The sequence below is a fragment of the Strix aluco genome, chromosome 22 (genome assembly GCF_031877795.1).
Source record: "Strix aluco isolate bStrAlu1 chromosome 22, bStrAlu1.hap1, whole genome shotgun sequence".
NCBI classification, from domain to species: domain Eukaryota; kingdom Metazoa; phylum Chordata; class Aves; order Strigiformes; family Strigidae; genus Strix; species Strix aluco.
In genome coordinates, this window is record NC_133952.1 from 6,642,223 (window position 1) to 6,661,048 (window position 18,826).

At 37.7% G+C, this 18,826-nt stretch overlaps 2 protein-coding genes across 7 annotated transcripts in view; one reads left to right on the plus strand and one right to left on the minus strand.

Moving 5' to 3' along the window:
• The window catches only part of LRRC38 (leucine rich repeat containing 38), a 68,257-nt gene that overhangs the window by 34,834 nt on the left and 14,597 nt on the right, over positions 1–18,826 (minus strand). The gene's annotated exons all lie outside the window — the stretch shown is intronic.
• Positions 1,202–18,081, plus strand: PDPN (podoplanin). Of its 6 annotated transcripts, none has more exons than XM_074848141.1 (6): positions 1,202–1,406; positions 13,597–13,682; positions 14,271–14,403; positions 15,673–15,708; positions 16,101–16,212; positions 16,808–18,081. In XM_074848141.1, the coding sequence occupies exons 1-6, from the start codon at positions 1,337–1,339 to the stop codon at positions 16,812–16,814; spliced, it is 444 nt and encodes a 147-aa protein (XP_074704242.1). In that variant the 5' UTR covers positions 1,202–1,336; the 3' UTR covers positions 16,815–18,081. The 6 variants fall into 6 exon arrangements, with proteins under 6 accessions (XP_074704242.1, XP_074704245.1, XP_074704243.1 ...); XM_074848144.1 differs by having other exon boundaries at positions 16,101–16,206; XM_074848142.1 differs by having other exon boundaries at positions 16,101–16,202.

Below are 18,826 nucleotides of genomic sequence, written 5' to 3' on the forward strand. Positions count from 1 at the left end.
TTTAGGGGGGTTTTGTTTTGGTGGTTGGTTTTTTTTTTTGTTGTTGTAGTTGTTGGTTTTGTTTTTAAAAAAGATAAAACCTCTCCCACAAGCCTGCCCCACTCTTCTGCAGAGGTTACCTCCTCCACAACTGTCAGCAGAAAGGAAACAAATCTATGCTGTTATGCTTCAGAGTCTGTTGTCTAGCACTGCAGGACTTCAAGGTCCAGAAACTGAGGGAGAAGGTCACGTACTTCCTCCACTCAGTTATGTAGCACACTGGTGTAGTTAGTTCACATGTGAGCACTGATTAAAACTTACCATGTTCCTAAACAGATGTAAATCTGTAGATCATTACTTGCCCAAAAAAAGGGAAGATTCAGAAAAGGATTAATATACATTGCTCCTCAAATCCTGCTTCAGCCCCAGTTCCTGTCTAACAACCATTATTTCTGAGGAAAAAACATCTGTTACAGCTGTTGGTAGAGTGTTAATCTCGTCTCTCATGCTGTGCAATGCTGATGTGCAGAAACATATAGTAACTAGTCCTGTACAGACCATTGTACAGCTGTCCTACTAATAGTTACATACAAAATGGAAAAATCCTCTATCTTTATAGGGTGATATTAGCACATTGAGGCCAGCAAGCATGTGGGCAGAGATAAATGCTAGAGTACAGCTAGGATGTCACCTGAGGACACAGGCTGAAAGAGACATGCAGAAAAATTCAGACAGTATTTACTGCAGAATTAAATAACCTATCCCAAAACTATTTCAGTACCCCTAAATGCACATTCACTACCACACTTGCTCACATAAACATGGGGGCTCACTTTGAAATGAAAAAGCATCAGTTCACTGCTGGAAATAACAGGAAAAATGTGCTTACTGTTTTTCCTTAAATATTTTTTAAGGGCAGTTTGCAGAAGGGAGGGAACTCCCTGCACACCTCGCTCTGCCTAAATACCCTTTCCCTCTTTGCTAAATAAAAGTCTTCTGAAAGCCACAACAGCTCCTGTAACTTTAAACCTGGGCTGAGATCATCATTTCAGTACTGACCAAACAGAGTGCAGAGGGCGGGCCTGGCTCTTCTTTGAGGACCACCTTAGGCATGCTCCCACCCCTTGGCTAAAGAAAATAATGCGGACTCCACTCAGTTTTCTTTAGCTGTATAGTTATCTGGGAAAACTTCCCGCTTTAGACTTCAGCAGTTAAAGGAATATTTGGAATACCAAAGTATTTTTTGCAGTTATTTGTTTTTGTGATCTCAATTCTCCCCTGCCTCTAAAAAAAATTAATCAGAATTTGAATCCATCTGGTCTCAGGATTGGAAAGCTATTCTCTAAGCAGATCAAAGATGTTTATTAAAATTCAATTCTTCATCTTCGTTCTAGGGAGCGTGCCTTTCATAGCACTTGCTGAAGAAGGTAAGAAGAAACTTTGGTTAAAATTATTTCCAGTCATTTCCTGTAATGTAACAGTTTGTGTGTTTACTTGTAAGCAACATAGTTCCTCTATCCTGTTTATAAAACTTTCCTTTGAATTCTTAAGCTACTACTAGGCATCTACTATGGCTGTAATCAGGAATGAAACACATCAAAAGTTTTCAGATGGGCTGAGTTATGCTCTATTAGAAAAGAATTTTCTGTGTGTGGCTGTGTAAGGGAAGGAGAACAGTAGTAGCAGTCAGGGAAGGCATTACACCAACAGCCCCTGGAAATGCCTTCAGTTCCCCTGTAATATATGCAAAGGAGACTACAAGCAATAATTTAGTTGTAACTGACATTTAGGTGATGAAACTCTCTACGCAAGTTAACTTACAAATCTTTCCGTTCAGGAGCTTAGCTTCTGTACTTAGAGGCATTACAACAGCTTAGAACTGAGCCTTATGCAGGGTTTTGCTAATACTAACTTAGCCATAAGTAATATATACAAGTGAGGGAGGCTGAAACAAGAATTATTATTACCAAAGATACGTTTGAAGTGTTATGTATCTACTCAGAAAAAGTTTATTTGGCAAACTATCTCTTCTGAATCTTATAAGAAAAATCCAATGGACACTTTTAGGTAAACCAGATGTTTAAGTCTTTTTGCAGCTAAAGGGGAAGAGCCTGATTTATTAGCAGTAAATCAGAATTACCCTGAGCAGTACTTGATTTCAGGAACATCACATTCAAATTCAGTCTTTCTGTGTAGTATTTGACTCATAATGAATGAATTGGCCATCAGGCAACGTGCCTGATGTTTGATGTATGCGCAAACAAAAAGTGTGCCTGTAGCGGTGAAATACAGCTACCGTTGCTACAGAGCACTAGTACTTGGAACATGTTCCGAAAACAATAACCTGAAACTCAACCCACTGGTCTTCCAAAGCATAAATCTACTTGTCTGACTTGGATTTGAGGACCCCAGCTGAAACATATGACCTGATTTTGGCCTGGTAACTATTATTCTGCTGGAAATAATGGAGCTATATCAATATACAGTATGTGTGGATGTTGGCTTGAAACTTCTAATGGGAATTCCTGGTGTTCAGTATTGTCAGAATATGAGGCTGGAAGTTGGAGTTATGCTTCAACATTTCACAGAAAATTTAAAATCAACAGATACTAGGCAAGTCACAAATACTGCTTTATAGGCTCATCCAGATAGCTTATCCTTAAAAAGCACTAATATGAAATGTACCAAAGTTTAAAGCCACTGGAAGTGAGGCAAAACCACCACCATTTTATATAATTACCTTAAGCACTTTCTAGGATACCAGAATTACAGGAAAAAAAAAAGTTTTTCATCTTCAGGCTCTTGGGGAATTTTAAAGCATATTTTCTCTCAACTCAGAGGAGGAGTCCAGCAACCATCAGGTTGTAACCCTACTAGCCAGAAAAATATTAAAATATTTCCTGCTTGCAAGATTCTACCTCTGTTTTATTACCAGTATAGTTTGCATTAAACTTGACAGTTGGCTCGAGAACATGGTTTACAGTATTTAAGACTTGCTACGTCCGTTTAGGTTTTATGAATTTTTCTTCACATAGAACCAGTCATTTAGGATAATTTCCAAAGGATACACCAGGAAAATAGACTCCAGATATAAAATAAGCAAGACTCAAATATTTAGCATGTGTATCACTGCTGTTTACTGATAACCATCAGCAGTTACAAGTTAGAACAAACTCAAAATGACAATTCCACCTTTGGCAATCTGTGTCTGCACTGACAGTGGAGATGGCAGAATTTTTTTGGCTTGTATAGGTGGAGTGGGCACGTTCAGATACCTGAACCTCTGGGGTAGACAATTTGGCCTGAGGGGTTTTAGAGGAAAATAAGTCTCCTTCAGATTCTGATACCTCTTAACCCTGGATCTGCAGCTACCCTTTTGTTATAGTTGGGCACTCTATGGATTGAGGCTGAATCAAGAAAAGCAGGTTTGTTTTGATCAAGAAGCATATTTCCAAAAGGATTATTATTGGTTCCAAATTCCTCCTTGAATTGCCCAATAAATTTAATTCAGCTGTTGATCCTAGTTTCAAGCATAGCATTTTTCCCCTTCCAGGTAGTGATCCACAATTTGAGTAGTTTCATTAGTATCTACTGTCTTTGAGTTGCTGCAACTTTACAAAGAAAACAGAGGTGCAGAAACCATTTTAGGACAACTCTGAACCAGAAATGTGTTTGAAAAATAGCAGTTACCACTGACCCAATAACAGGACTACCAGCCAACCTACAAACATTTCAGTGAAAACCTATGAATCTTAAGGGAGAGTCAGAAATGCTTAAACATTCTTTGCTCATAGAGAACATGCAAATTACATCTAACATCAGTAAGTTAAAAATGAATGAATATTTCTGTCAAGATTTCCTGGGTTTGTGTTACTCTGAACAGGAATATTTGGTCCCAAAGTCAGCAATGTGGTTTCCAAAAGAAAGGATAAAGGCTCCTTTAATGGGGTCACATAAAGCAAAACATGACAAAGCTGTAAAAGCATAAAATACTTTGCTGATGTGGAGGAGAAGATAATTAACTTATTAATTCACTTCACTCCTCATATATGAGCTTCCAAATAAAATTAATGGCAGAAATTAACAAAAATACAGAAAGAAAACCTAGTAACAAAGCTTACATCACTGTCTACTTAAACATATTCACACATGCTCTAGTTGTGTTATTCATGGTTTAAATCCTGACAAAACCAGCCAAGTATTTTATCTTTATAACCACCAAGGACAGCCTTGAGCACTCTATATAAGCTGATGAATTCTTAGACTAAAGCATTTCCTATCAAATGATTAGCAGATACATTTTTGTCCTTCAGTGATCCTGTTCAGCATATAAAAACTCAGGCTCAGAACAAATGAGTTGAAATGGAAGTTGGCCTAATTTTTTTCTGGGCACAGCATTAATCAAACAATTAAAAGCACAAGCATTCAGATGGGTGCTTTACAGAGGCAACACATTTCCCAATTTGAAACCTTTCCCATGGTGCAAGTATCATTGCAGAGAAGGAGATTACTCTATTGGCTGTCACATAACATGAACAAAAGTTAACATGATTGTTTAACAAGTCACCACATGTCACTTGTGCTGTATCAACTGTCTACATGCCTGATCTTACCTAGAGGCAAATACTAGATTATACCTACTTATGCAAGTCTCCAAATTGAACAGGTTTATACTAGGTCATGTTACTTCACATTTGTTTTGGTTTAAGAGTAAGCACACACAGGGTAATTCAGATGAAAAGTGTTTATATGGTAAGAAAGGAAATTGAAGTTTAGAGTCAACATGAAAGACTAAAGTTTGGGTTTTGTTTTTTTTTTCAAAAATCATAAAAACCAGAATTGACAAAAACACAAGAAAGTATTTTTTCGAAAGTATCTTGATTTACGCAAACTCTGTTGCCAGTTCAGTAGCAAAACTAAACAATAAAGTCAGGCAACTCTAAACTCTTCTGAAAATCTAATTCTGTAACTGCTGGTAGTAAATGAAATGAACAACCAAAATGAACAGTCACATGTGACTCAAAAGGGAGCCAGTTTTCTACTAAATAAGCATGACAAAACCTTTCGCCCTCCATCTGGCTGTGTCATGAATGAGTACACTTGTGCACGTGTCCCCATATATACCTCTTGTAAACCACATGAGCATGATATGAAGCTAGCTCTACATGTCTGAGACCCAAAACTTAATTATCACAAAAAGGAGAAAAACATCTTACTGGATCTCAATTAGTGGGTCCACAAATTAGTGAGTCTGTATTTTGCAGTGTCTTGGTAAAAGACTAGCAGAGAACAGATAAAATTTGCTTTCTCCTGTTGGGAAAGCAGAGAGGCTTTCCCAGCTCCATCTCAAAAATTAGTTTTTGAATCTGTGTAACTTTACAAGCAAAGGAAATAATATTTAAAAGCTTACAAGTGGACCTTTCATTAACTCAGGCTGCACAGTGAGAACAAAACAGGGCAGATTCTCAGCTCCTGTAATTCAATAGTTTCCACTGAACCCATGCATTTACCCCAAATCTAGGACTTGTAAATCATCTGCAAAAGTAAGCAGCTGAGAACCTAGAGCACGTTTTAACAGATAAAAAAACAGTAAAGGAAGGATAGCCCACAGCATGCAGGCTCTTGGGCTTTGACAGAAGCATGCAGTGTTTCCTCTGTGTCATTTGAGGCAAGCCATACATACATGTGTACCACAGAAATGACTACTGTTTGCCCAGCTCTAACATATGGTCTGTCTCAGTTGCACGTTTGTTTTGTTGGTTTGTTTGCTTTTTGTCTGGATGCGGTCAGGGACTACAGGATGGAACCCAAATGCTGCCAGGTCCTACTATTCACTGCATCCCAGATCCATGGTGCAGACGGACAGCCTCTGAAAGGGCCTCCTCTGATTCCTGTGTGCACATACCATACCCTCAGTTTGAATTAATGCTGCAGCAAAGCTTCACATAGCTGTGTGGTGCACAACTTGCTACACAGCATTTCAGAAAAAGATGTAGGACTGGGACTATAGGTATGCTGGGATGTTCTAAAGAGAAACAAATGAGAAAAAATAAGAGCCAAATTTACTGTTGATTTTCAACTCAGTGTCTCAGAAGCTTGGCCAAAGACCCTCGAAGGAAAGAGAAACTGTGATGCTGAGCACATCCTCATGTTACTTTATGACTTCCTTGTGTTTTTTCATCTTTGTATTTGTTGATTATAAACACTACAATATCCAGCATAAATGCATCAGAATAATCCTTTGTGAGGACACAGTTCCACTGTGTACACCATTTCAGGTGAGCACACACTCTCTCAGGAGGGCTTGAGTAGTATACGAGATGCTGTTAAATCTGTAAAGGGGACACACTTAATTCCAAATGCATATCAAAATGTTTTTATGACTATGAAACCCATCTAAATATTAGGTAGTCTGTTATTAGTTACTATGAAAGTCAGACTAAACATATTTGAATGGATCTTGTTTGCCCTGTGGCAATATAAAGCAGCTAACCAAAAAATCATTGTGTGAACAAAATTAAAGCCTAACCAGTTTCCAGTTTAGTGTTTAGCATGCATATTTCAAACAAATGAGTTTAAATGATCGTGCAAACATGCCAGTTCTGCTGGCAGATACAAGGGGTTAGTAACCTCCATCAAGGGAGCCGTGAAAGGGCATATGGCTATAGCCTCAGAGTTTTGGGAAGGAAGTGATTCAGGGCAAAGATTAGTTTATTACTGTATTAGAGGTCATTTCTTAATTCCTTTTGTCTGCACTTACATATCCCAATATTTGTACACAGATTGTCTGCTTTCTGCTGCACACCCTGTAAAACTTGCTGATCCATTACATGAATTTTTGTATTTTTCTCCTTGTCTTCGCTGCAACGCTCATTCCTTGTCAGCCATACAGTGATAAACACAGTACTGTAATGCTGGAGTTTTATGTTCCACTTACAGAAAGATGTAAACCAGACTTACACCTTGATCACAATTCCAATCTTGTTGCCCCAGTCAAACCCCTACTGCTCAAAGAAAACAACAAAATTGCTAGTAAGACTGCAAACGGGGCAACAGGGTCATGGGGCAGCAAATACAAATAAGAAAACGGTTTCATCCCACGTTCATGGGATAGCAGCTCTGAGGTCAGTGTATATCAGACAAGAAATCAAAGATTGACACAGCAACATTATTAAAAGCATAAGTCTTAGAAGACTCATCTCTGGTTCTGCAAGGAATATGTTAAAGGAATGTCCCCTAATGGAGTTAGTCTCTTCCTTTTTAATGCCCACAGTGCTGTGGCCAATTTTATCCTGCATAACAGAAAGCTTAGCATGTTACCACCTTTTCCTCTTCTGGCTTTGTTTTGTAACTTTGGTTGCGGTTCAAACATACAGCAAGCTCTTGAAGAGCAGTTATTTTTCTCTATATCTGCTATCTATATCTATATCACTTAAAATATATCTTGTTTTGCTTTTCTGTGGGTATCATATATGGGCAATGTAGACTATTGTAACATTCAAAAGACATGTGATTTACTTCAGAAACAGCCAAGTGGTTCTTTGCCACTTGGCACTGTAGATTTAAACTCTGGCTTTGTTCCTTTGGCTAAGCCAGCCACAGCAATAGAAACCATCTGTAGCAGGGTGTGGTGACCAAAGGAAATGTTTCTGACAATTCAGCAAAACATTGTCATCATGAGCTACATGGAATACCTGAACACAGTCAGTCATACACGTGAATAAGGCTGAGCTAAATCCTTCCTTGTGCATCATGACCATTTTTCCATTTTTAAACTGGCAGATACTTTCCAAAGTTCATGGGATTTTGTCATCCAGCTTCCTTCATTATATAAAGTGAAGCTGTCAGTCTCTGTATAAGGAAGCTGCAGGAAGCACTTCAGGATTTAGACAGTACATACTTTCTCCTGAACAACAAAAAGTCTAGACACTTAAACATATGCCAGGGCATTTCTTTATCATGGCATAATATATTACTCCAACTTCCAGAAATAACAGAAAAAGAGAAAATGCGAATGCTGTGGCTCCAAACAGGCTAAGGGTACAAGGCTCTCAGGATACTGCACGTCATGAGTTCTGCAGGAGCCACAGGTACAAGTGAGAATTTCAGTTCTCATTAAGAAGCTTCCTTGCCTTTCTAAAGTCTGAAAGTTTTAACTGTCCAAAGGCTCAAAATTCAGAAGGCAAAACTCAAAATCCACTATATTATATTCTTTAAAACCTCAAATTTTCAAAGCCCAAAAAGTCTTGTAGCCTGGATTTGGCAGCGTTGAACCATTTCACACACACAAAAAGACACCTATATGCTTTTTTTAAATACCAAAAAATGTTTAAGCAATTGTAGAAAAATAATGGAAAACTACTTTCAGAAAAAAAATAAGCTGATGAGGTGGGTTTTGGAACCGACTCTGGAATACGTTTAAATTGAGGATGAAGCCAAATAACAGACAAAATTGTATTTGAAAACTACAGAGCTGCTGCTGGGACATTATGTATTCAAAAGGCAGATACCTTATCAAATTATACGGTTTTGTTACTTCCGCCACCATCAATAAAAGTTTCCACTGAACTAGAACTGAACAAAATTCCAGTAATGAGATACTGACTTTAAGACTCACTTTGCTCACAGTCAAATTAAGGTCTGAGTGAAGAATGCTTCCTCAGAAAGGGAATTCCTGTATCAGAACATAAACGCTGAGTAAAATATAGCCAAAACAGGATGGCTAACACACATGTACATACACAGTCCTTCAGACAGCACCACTTGGTCTGTAACAGTTCAGGAAGCAGATACTGAAAAACATCAGTCAACTCCAGATAGGTAGCTCAGTAATATTTCAGAGTGGTATCTCCCAAGTGACCCATCCCACTGAATTCTGTCCCTTGCTTTTCCAGAGAAGCGTTCCACAAAGCACCTACCTAGCGCAGCTGGACAGGATAAAATAGGATACTGACAAGATACAGATAAAAATAAACTTGAATTTTAAAACCAAAACTTTTGTTTGACAGTTAACTTTTATTGCTCATCGCCCCTCTGCTCCTATTTAAAAAAAGAAAAGCAGCTTCACTTATTTATTACAGCTAAAAAAATTAACTAGCAGGTTATTTCAGCTCTTGGTAGAGGGAATCCTTTAGGGTTAGCAGCTTTTACCTACTGGTCTCTTATCACAGAGATGGATACTCACTGTATTTTGAAGGCTTCCTATTTCAAGGACTAAGCTAAAATACAGGCTTACAACGGCCCTTGCCTACTAGTGTCTGGGTTTACTCAGACTGCTGGGAAAGAAACAAGATCCTACAACATTTTTCATCTTCAAAAGTATCTTTGTTGGTTTTGGAGATACCAGAAAGAAATGCTAATGAACAACAGTTTTACAACTCCCTCTCCTTTCCAACACAACCACTGTGCTTTGAAAGAAACCCTAAGAGGTTTTTCTAGTAAACTGTCACCCCATGCATAACAATGAGCAGTGAGCTCATCTTCCCCTAAGTGGGTCATGGGATGCTTAACCATGGGATGTTTTCAAAGCAATATTAAACTTTTAAAGACATCAGATTTTCTCCTGGTGTGAGAAGTTGCAGCCTGATAGCAGCTGGCGACTTTGAACTGAAACACACCCAGCTGGAACTTTGGCAGAACGAGATGCAATGATTAATTCACATCTGCAGCAACGTATAGCTGCAAACAGAAGAGGCCATAGTGCTAGTTGAAGACAATCGTAGCACTGTGAGGCACTGTTTTTATTTACAGCCTCCTCTAAGATAGTATTAAGAACATATGCAGAAGCACTACTTAACCCTGCGGCTCTTGCTACATTTGGCCCACATCAGATGAAACCAGCAATGACTAAAGCACATACACACCCTTACATCCCATTTACATTCTCTTTCATGTCAGCGGTACATAGGCCTTGTACTGGGTACAGGGAAAGAAGCTTCAAGTCCAATAGTTTCTCTCAATTTCATTTAAATATTTTTTACTTTAATATGACTTTCTCCAACAGAGAATTGTCTCCTATCACATATTCCTTCCTACAAATGCAATACACCAGTAACAAATTACCTCCCAGGTCTTTCTTTTGGTAATAGTTGAGTAGCATCTGCTTAACTACCACCCAGACCACCTCCACTCCCTGTCCAGAAAAACAAACCTGGAAATATAGTCCAGGGGCTATTCTTCAGCAAATACAGGACCTCAGCTTAAACAGAGCATCATGCAGATTGGGTAGAGCTGGGACAAGACTTTCACATCAACAGAAATCACTTCTGCCTGTGAGCTTTAGGAAGTTAACAGTGGAGCCATATTATTCTAGTTTCCCTTTACAGTTAAGCAAAGGCAGCACTGCCAAGGATGACCCAAATCTCAGGTGAGCTGAATTACCTTCTAGAAGTATTTATCTTTCCCTACAGACTATAAAAGATGATAAGGGCAAGCAGACACCTTCTTTAGGCACCTTTATTAAGAACCTAAAATTAGGCAAGATTAATCTGGGCCACCTCCTTTTGTCAATCACTGCACACAGAGGGCAAATGCACTGAAATAGATTTTCTACATGTCACTCATGGCCAAGAATCTGCAATAACTTTATCACAAAGAATAATTATTTCATGTTTGTGACACTCACTAATTCTCTACGCCTTTGTTCTGTGACACCATTTCCTTTCCTGCCTTCACTATCAGGTAATTCTTCAGAGCTGAAAGCTACCACCATGCCAAGAGTATAAGCAGCTTCTCTGAATAAGCTGCTTGTTGTTAACATACAAAACTTATTTCACTTTCTGCTTGGGGTTTTTCCTCTGGTAATGGGTTTTCTCCATCTGTGCTTATTTTGCAACTAGTGAATAAAGGATGTTTTTACACTTCTGACTGTGCTTACAAGGTAAACTGATCCATACACAACTCATGTTGTTGAGCTCTATTGCCATTTCTTAACATGTACATAGCATAATCCCAATATTGTACTTTAAAGACATGACTTTATAAACAAAAGAGAAGTCTTATAAAGTAGTGCCATATCTTAAAATGCCTTGATCTTTAGAAGGTGGCTAAAGCAACACACCTAAAAGTCAAGCCCCCTTTATGCTATCTCAACAGAAAAAATCCAAGGCTGCTCACCTTGGATATTTCAATCAAAAATGACTAAAACATTATTTTTACCATCTAACCTAGAAATATGATTTACCCTGGCCTGTTCTAGTCTTTCCATGGATCATAAGGTGATTTTTTTGGGAGACTGGCTGGCTTAATTAGCCACTATATTGGGCCTTATATTGGCATAACATGAATATACTTTCTTCATCTGTTAGTGACTAAAGTACTACTTGCACACCCTTTTGGCTCTTAAATAGAAAGTGTATCTGTATTCAGGCTTATAGAGGTATAAAAATATAAAATTCTATTTACTTGAGTAAACATGGAATTAGAAATCTAAGTTTAGATCAGTGTTTAGTTTCTTGGCAATGGGACAAAGCTCTCGGCCTTACATTGTGAGAGATGGATGAAAATTTTTTAGTTTGGTTCAAAAATGAGTTTTGGGAGCAAGAAAAATATTTGCAAGTTCCCACTGGAATTCAGATGAGCGTCTCAAACAAAACCAGATTTTTTTTTCCCCAATGTCAAATCATTCATCCCCTGTATGAAAAATTTCCTTTAAAGTGCCAGTGCATTTTTTTTTTTAAACTTATTTCAAAATTAAATATTGGCTTTTAAATTTGAAATAACTTTTTCATTTTAAAAGGGGAAGTTTAAAAGTGAAAAGTTAAGTGGGCCTCACAATTAAAGAAGAATAATTTCCAAGTGATCTATGCGCAGCTGATCCAAAGTGATCCTATCCTTTTTTCAATTTTGACTGATATTGATCAAAGTGTCAATTCTAATTTCAGTCACAGAATAAAAATTATGTTTACATGCCTCTCTATCATATACAACACAGGGTGCATTTAGGAGTATTAAAGTCTTTCAGAAGAAATAGTCTTACTATTTGGAACTAGTCTAAAAATTCAGAAATAGTGTAACTTCAAATGCAGAGGAGATGAGAATGTTTTTAGGTCACTAAATAAAACCAGGTGAAATACTAAAAACAGTGTTAAGATTTAGTAAGACAAACAGGTCATGAATATTTCTTTTACATAAAATATTCAAATGTTTTTAAATAACCCACGTGAATTGCTATTCTCCTCCCTGAAGAGATCACTACCCCACACTACCAATCTACCACTTCATATTTACCAGTTTATAAACGTATCAAACTATCTTGCAAAGGAAAAAAGGCTTAGGTATTCTTTGTTCATAATTAACCTATTAGCAGCTGACAATTGTTATCTTCACACATCACTGGCAAATGATATTTGAGCATCCAGGGTTTTCTCCAACTGCCCTAAAAATTCTCTGCTTTTTTGAAGAGAATGAACACGACTCTCATTCAGATAACCTTCAGCTATCATTGCAATATTTCCTATTTCTGTATTATGCTGAAAAAATATAAACTGGATTTGAAAATGTTTGGACAAACTTCTGCTCTGATTGATGAAATAAATTGAAGTTAGATGCAAAATTTTAATCCAGGAAAGAATTTCAGGAGTTTTAGGGATTTTTTTGCCTTAAGTTTTTGCTCAGGACAATGGCTGTTATTGGCTTTTTGCTTAAATTTAAACACTGGTATGTGGAATTAGCAGAACTCTTATGCCCCAGGCAACAGCATAGCAAGCAGCCTCACCTAGCTTTATAATCATGGTGAATTAGAAACTCCCAAGAGAAATCACGGTACATTAACATCATACTGTGTATGGTCATAGTTTTATGAATCAGCAAGAAACTTAATCAAATGATACTTGTTTTCAACATTTTCTTGATATTGCCAGTTATCTCCACATACCCATATCTTTTGTGTCCTACCCTGTTTCATTTCATTTTTCCTACTGATGAAGTCTGGCTGTATTTGTAAAGAAAGAGCCTTGCGTGGGCCAAAATTTATATATTCCATTATATCAAAGAGCACAGATGACATATATAGGTCTAGAATAAAAAGGAAGACCTTACATTGTTACCTAAAAAATTCAAATTATGGCAAGTAAGGTTTGCAACTTTAGAAAAATCTCTGAATAAATTTGTGTAGGAATAGTTTCAGAACTATAGATACACCCATAAACATTAATGATAGTTCTAAAAATAAAGGTTGCAGCTGGGACTGAGCTGAAAGATGGGAGAAAGCTCTTACTATTTTAGAAAATGGAAGATGCTTGAGTAATTTATCCAAATATATAAGCTAACGCTTAACTTACTGGAGTAGTCACATCCACCCAGGGTGTGTGTGTGGAAATCTTTTCTTAAAAAGAGAAATCTTTTCTTGGACAAAGTGTTTAGTAACAAGTACGTTTCAAGGTTTCACGGTTGTACCAGGGTTAAGGGATGTCTACTTAAGCTCTTTATCCTACAGCTATGTACGAGAGTATAGCAGAATTCAATGTTAATCCAAATAATGTTGCAAACTTAAGTGCACAGGGGCAGGGAGATGGAACATTACATAGATCTCATGTTTAACGAGGCTTACATGTCAAAGTAGCCAGAACATGTGACTACCAAGTAAAATCCTAACTCATTTTCTAAAATTTTATTCAGCAAGCTCAGTTCTAGAAGGAGAGGAAAGTGCAACAATTGATTTCAGAGACAGAAATGACACAGAATTTGAAGAATTACCAACCCTGGTGAGTATCATTCCTTTAGGTTACCCTGATTTCATATTCTGATATTGTCCTGTGGCTTAGATTTTGAATAATCATTATAAATTAAAGAATAACCTTGAGTCCTAACATAAAAATGATCTAATGTCAATGCTTTTGCTTTGCAAGCAATCAGGTTGAAAGGTGACAGAGTTGAAAATGTTTTTGGCAGTTTTTGTGGTGCAAAAAGCATTCATAACCTGCTTATTCATTTGCCTCTTCTAATTTAGTACCTCTCCATTAGCTTCAGTGAAACCAAACCGACAAATTAGTGTAAAAAACCCCACACAACAAAAAAAGGCAGGTCTGCAGTATTCTGCAGTCTTCTACACCTTTTGTACTCCTCCTGAGAACTTAGTCATCTGATCTAGAAAGCCTTCAGCTGGGAAGACAAATCAGCTTACTTTGGTTTTTTTTTTGGTCACTGTACACAAGTCAAAGATGACAGGTCATAGCTAAAAAAGCATCCGTAGGGCACCTGACGGACCAAGAAATTGAAATGCTTATTTCATACACACAGACTGAATGTACTGAGGTTTTCTTTTCCCTCTTTTTTCCCCCCAATTCTTGTAGTTGCCCACAAGACTACACAATGTAACAAATCTCTTGCAGTTTGGACAACTGATGACCACAGAAAGTGCATTTGCCCCAGCTGAAGACAGTGATAATTCTACTGGTTATGAAGTTAACACAGAAAATGTTGATGGTAAGAAAAATCTCTCTTCTCTTTTATTATATCAAAGTTCTACTGCCATCTACTAAACCGTATCTGGAAGATTCAAATACCAAGTTTAAGGTGCTCTCAAAGGTAGCACTGCTAGTTTTTGAAAGTGAAAAGTAAGATTTCTAAAATTACTCCTTAATAATCACTCCACATCCTAACTTCATAACAGATGTGCACTGACAAAAGGAATGAGTAGCTATACCATTTTGTTTACCAGTGCACTGCTGGTTCTCCCCGCCAAGGCAGGCAATAACACTGAAGCCTTCACTTTCTTTTCAGATGATTAGTATGAAAATCAAACAGCTCTCCAGAAAAATAATTTTTTTTTTTTTTTTGGACCAACTCAAAGACCCTAAAATGCAGAAAACATAACTGTTACAACCCAGCTGCCCTCTCGGTTTTTGCCTTAGCTTCCCTGGAGAGACACAAGTTTCATGCACATGTCATGCATATATAGAGCAAGTTGCACCCATGTCCATACAGTAGTCTGTGAGCATCAGATGGGTGCAAAAGGTTGATAAAGTGCACTCTGACCTGTTTGCCCTATGCCTGCTTAGCAGTCTTCCAGACAGCTTGTACCTGTGCTTTTGTGTCTGATCGTGTACAGAAGAGTGTATGGGCACAAATAAATGGGCACGTGCTCTATACGGCTTTTGGACCAGGCTTGTTCTTAGTGGTTCACTCTTGTGCTTACCACAAGTAAAAAGTAAAAGAACACAAGCATCATATTTTCTGCTCTGATATTCCAGTCCCGTAACAGTACCAATAACCGGTCATACATTTAATGAATCTTACTTTGAAATGGTCAGATGAGCAGTTATGAGAAAAAAAGGTCTTTTTGTTTCCAGACCAACTTTTTTGGTAGCTTGGTGTCTAAATAAATGAACGGTTTCTCTGGTTGATGTGAACAGTAGTAGCTGTTGCCAACAGATGCTCAGAGTGCACTTTAAGTACAAACTCAAAAATCAGATCACAAACATTGGAAGTCTCTGAGGCTCACAAGTATGTCAGATTCACCTACCAAAAGACATTAGTGATAAACTTAGTCCACTTGAATGGCAGGTCTGTCAATCACATTTCAAGTCAGTTTGTTTTTAGTTTATAGGCGTTGCTTTGAAACAGTCAAATCACATCTGGTGGCAGTGTATTTCTACAAAGTTTTCCTTGGATATACCATTATAAATTGGGATGCAAAACTCTGTACAAACCACAGTGAGCAATTAAGTAATCATTCTCTTTCTGGCTTTACAGGTAGACCGAGTGGGGAACCAGAGAAAACTGAAAAAGGTAAGCACAGGAATTTTTTTTATAAAGGGAGAATTTAACTGCCAGGTGATCCCCTTCTAGAAGGGGGGGTCACACCACTAGCTGTGCCCATGCTATTCTGAAATAAAAGTTTCAGGAGGAGCCATGACCTGCTCCCTGAGCTGCCTCCTCTGGTTGTCATGATCACTGTCTCTGTAGCCACATCTACATGGAGCCCTCCCGCCCAAATGCACATTTGCAGGCCCACAGGCTACGAATAAGCCTGCTGAATTCACCAGGCCTACTTCAGAGTTCACAAGATAAGGAGATTTTCCCCAAGGAGCAGGATGCAGCAGAACAGGGTCAGTTCTGTCAGTAGCCTCTTATCAGTGGTCTCTGAGAAACATGCTAACATTCCCAATTTCCTCTTTCAGGTGGTCTGGAAACAATTGCTCTGGTTGGAATAATTATTGGAATCATAGTGGCAGTTGGAATCCTTGCAGGAATAATCATCGCTGTTGTAAGGAAGATGTCAGGCAGGTACTCGTAAGTAAATTGCTAATCAGGCTTTTCAAACAAGCATCCTCTGAGCAAGGTCACAGGAATCGCTCTGGAAATTTCTAGTGCTTCTATTTTGACAAAATAACCTATTTTCATATCATACAGTGTCTATTGATTCAGCAAGAGCTGCCAATGTGATGTGGGTGATGTAAACTGCATCATGTGCTTCAGAAAAATTTGCCACATACTGCATGCACGCTTATAATATTCACCAGGTGCACGGGTTTTGGATTATTCTACTGCACAGAGGTAAAATTCACTACAAAGTATTACAGGACCAACTTCTGGAAGTGCTGGATAATATGAACACAAGTGATCTTTATCTTATTACTCTGGACATTTGTGGAATCTGGTTTGATGCCAGCAAGATTCATTGTAAAGCAATTTAGATTTGCATGGCTCCAGACTCAAAAGCAGTAAGAAAACCACACTACATTTAACAAATACTATTCATGCAGCATTAGGAGAAAGCAAAATATGAACTGGGGAGAGAAAAAGCAGTGACAGGAAAACCAGTAATGTAACTAAAGCATTTGGGTAACTATGAAGAACGATAAAATCTCTGTGTTTTGTTCTACAGGCCCTGAAAATAGTTGAAACAAGCAACCATGCCATTCTACACCAGAAAATACAAGTGCTTCTTATTTTATAAGAACTAAAGACTATTCCTGTATTGGTGTGAGAAGATGATCCATGGAAAATATGGTTGAAGAATTCCAGATCTATGGGGATCCCACACAACTCTTAAGGACTCTTCCCCTTCCCCCCCCTCCCCAGACTACAGAGTATGGAACATTTCATAGGATTTTTACTAACCAGGAGTTTACTGGAAGAAGGAAAAAGATTATGCAGTAAGAAAAAACCCAGCAGCAATGAGATTTACATCTGAAATGTGATTTGCAGGTAATATATGCTAGCTTGATTTTGAAATGCTACCAAAGATTATTTCACATTACATTTTATGCATTTCTTTAAAAAACATATCCAGAATCTTTTAAGTGGTTTTGGCTGGTTAAGTGCTTGTGGCATGTTTATCTGCCAAACAATGTATCAAAAGGAGGAATTAGCTTCAGAGAGCACCAAATATTTACAAATTTAGAAAATATTAGATATCAGAAGCTAAAATCCTTCCACTGTTGATACGGATTTTCTGCTCTTGATGCTTATGTTATTATGTGGCAAAACATGGTAGGCCCAGCTGGAACTGACCTACCAACTGAAAGCTTGCTCATCTGACTGTTGCACCAGGAATTTCCTGTCTTCTCTTGTTGCAGAGACATGCAGGGATTAAAATACACATCCTGAATTAAAGGGTGCTTGGAAAATACCCAATTTTGATGGGTCACTTTAACCAGTTACTCAGCACGCTTTAAAGCCAACATGTAGAAGCTTTTGAGTTAGTATATACATTTTTTTTCCTGTATAACAGTCTCGGTTTTTAACTGTATAGTTGGCTTGTTTGATAAATGTGTGCAACACTAGATCAGAATACGTTAATGGGGTATAATGCATCTTTGGAGTCTGCAGCTTTTCTGTGGCACACTTAGTGCAGCAGTACCTGAACGCACAGAGTTCAGAGCAAAGGCTTTGTATGTCAGGTGGCTGCAACGCATCATGTTTTCTAAACTTTAGAGGCACTTAAGTGTTTGGTGTAAAAATCACAATAATCCATATGGTCAATAATTGCTAAATATGTCAATTTATCTAGATTTGCTTTTCTGTTTCTTTCATGTGCCATAAACTATCATACCAATCTGAGCTTTGGAAATAAAAATTATAATGTAAATTGTCTTATTTTACAATAATTGTTCTTTATTTTCTATAAAAAAACCTTATAAAATGTTTTAAACTTGCCTCAATTTTCCTAGCTTATTTTGCTACTTGTCTTATCAGTGAAGTGTCTACAACCAACTCATTTGACACTGATAAATGAAGCTATCATCAAAACTAAACATGTCAGAAAAAGTAATTTAGCAGTCTCTTTGGTGCAGTTCTCAAGCTCATGTAACAGGGCACTCAGTCTGTGATGACCGATGACTAGCAAGCTTTATCTTCAGACTGGTCTATGCTGAGAACTGCAGACTAGATCCAAAGGCTGCAATTTCTAGATACAGGCATGCTTTTTTTGTGTCATCTATAAAAAGAAACTAGTTTCCTGAAGTCTGAATTTAGACTTCTTTGTCAAGCTCAGAATTAAAGCATATTTGGATACAAGGTTTTGGTTTGTAGCTTGCTGTCAGTAAATATAGTTGTCTCTGAATTGCTGAGTTTATACTCAGGAATACTTTACTTGGAGCAGTCATTCTCTCTTCCTTACCAGAGGAAGATTCTAAACTACAGTTTTCCCACAGGAATGACTTTCCCCTTGAATAACTATTCCCATCACATTACAAGCAGTATCCACAGGTAGGCAATTTATAATAAAATTGAAATATACCTTAAATCTTGTACTTTGTTTTCAGGGTCTCTTCTGATAAAACACAATCAAGGTTGTTAAGAGTAGAGAGTGAAATTATTGAGTATGTGTGCACCCACACAAGGGTGCAACTAACATTAAGGAATTTGCCATGTCTTTGCATTTAAATACTAATCCCATGCA

What these genes read in the sequence shown, in the direction of transcription:
- PDPN (XM_074848141.1), top strand. Translation starts at nt 1,337, where the DNA reads ATGTTTATTAAAATTCAATTCTTCATCTTCGTTCTAGGGAGCGTGCCT. An exon ending in TTGAAGAATTACCAACCCTG is followed by an intron (nt 13,683 to 14,270) that starts GTGAGTATCATT and finishes CAATTCTTGTAG; the next exon opens with TTGCCCACAAGACTACACAA. An exon ending in ACCAGAGAAAACTGAAAAAG is followed by an intron (nt 15,709 to 16,100) that starts GTAAGCACAGGA and finishes TTCCTCTTTCAG; the next exon opens with GTGGTCTGGAAACAATTGCT.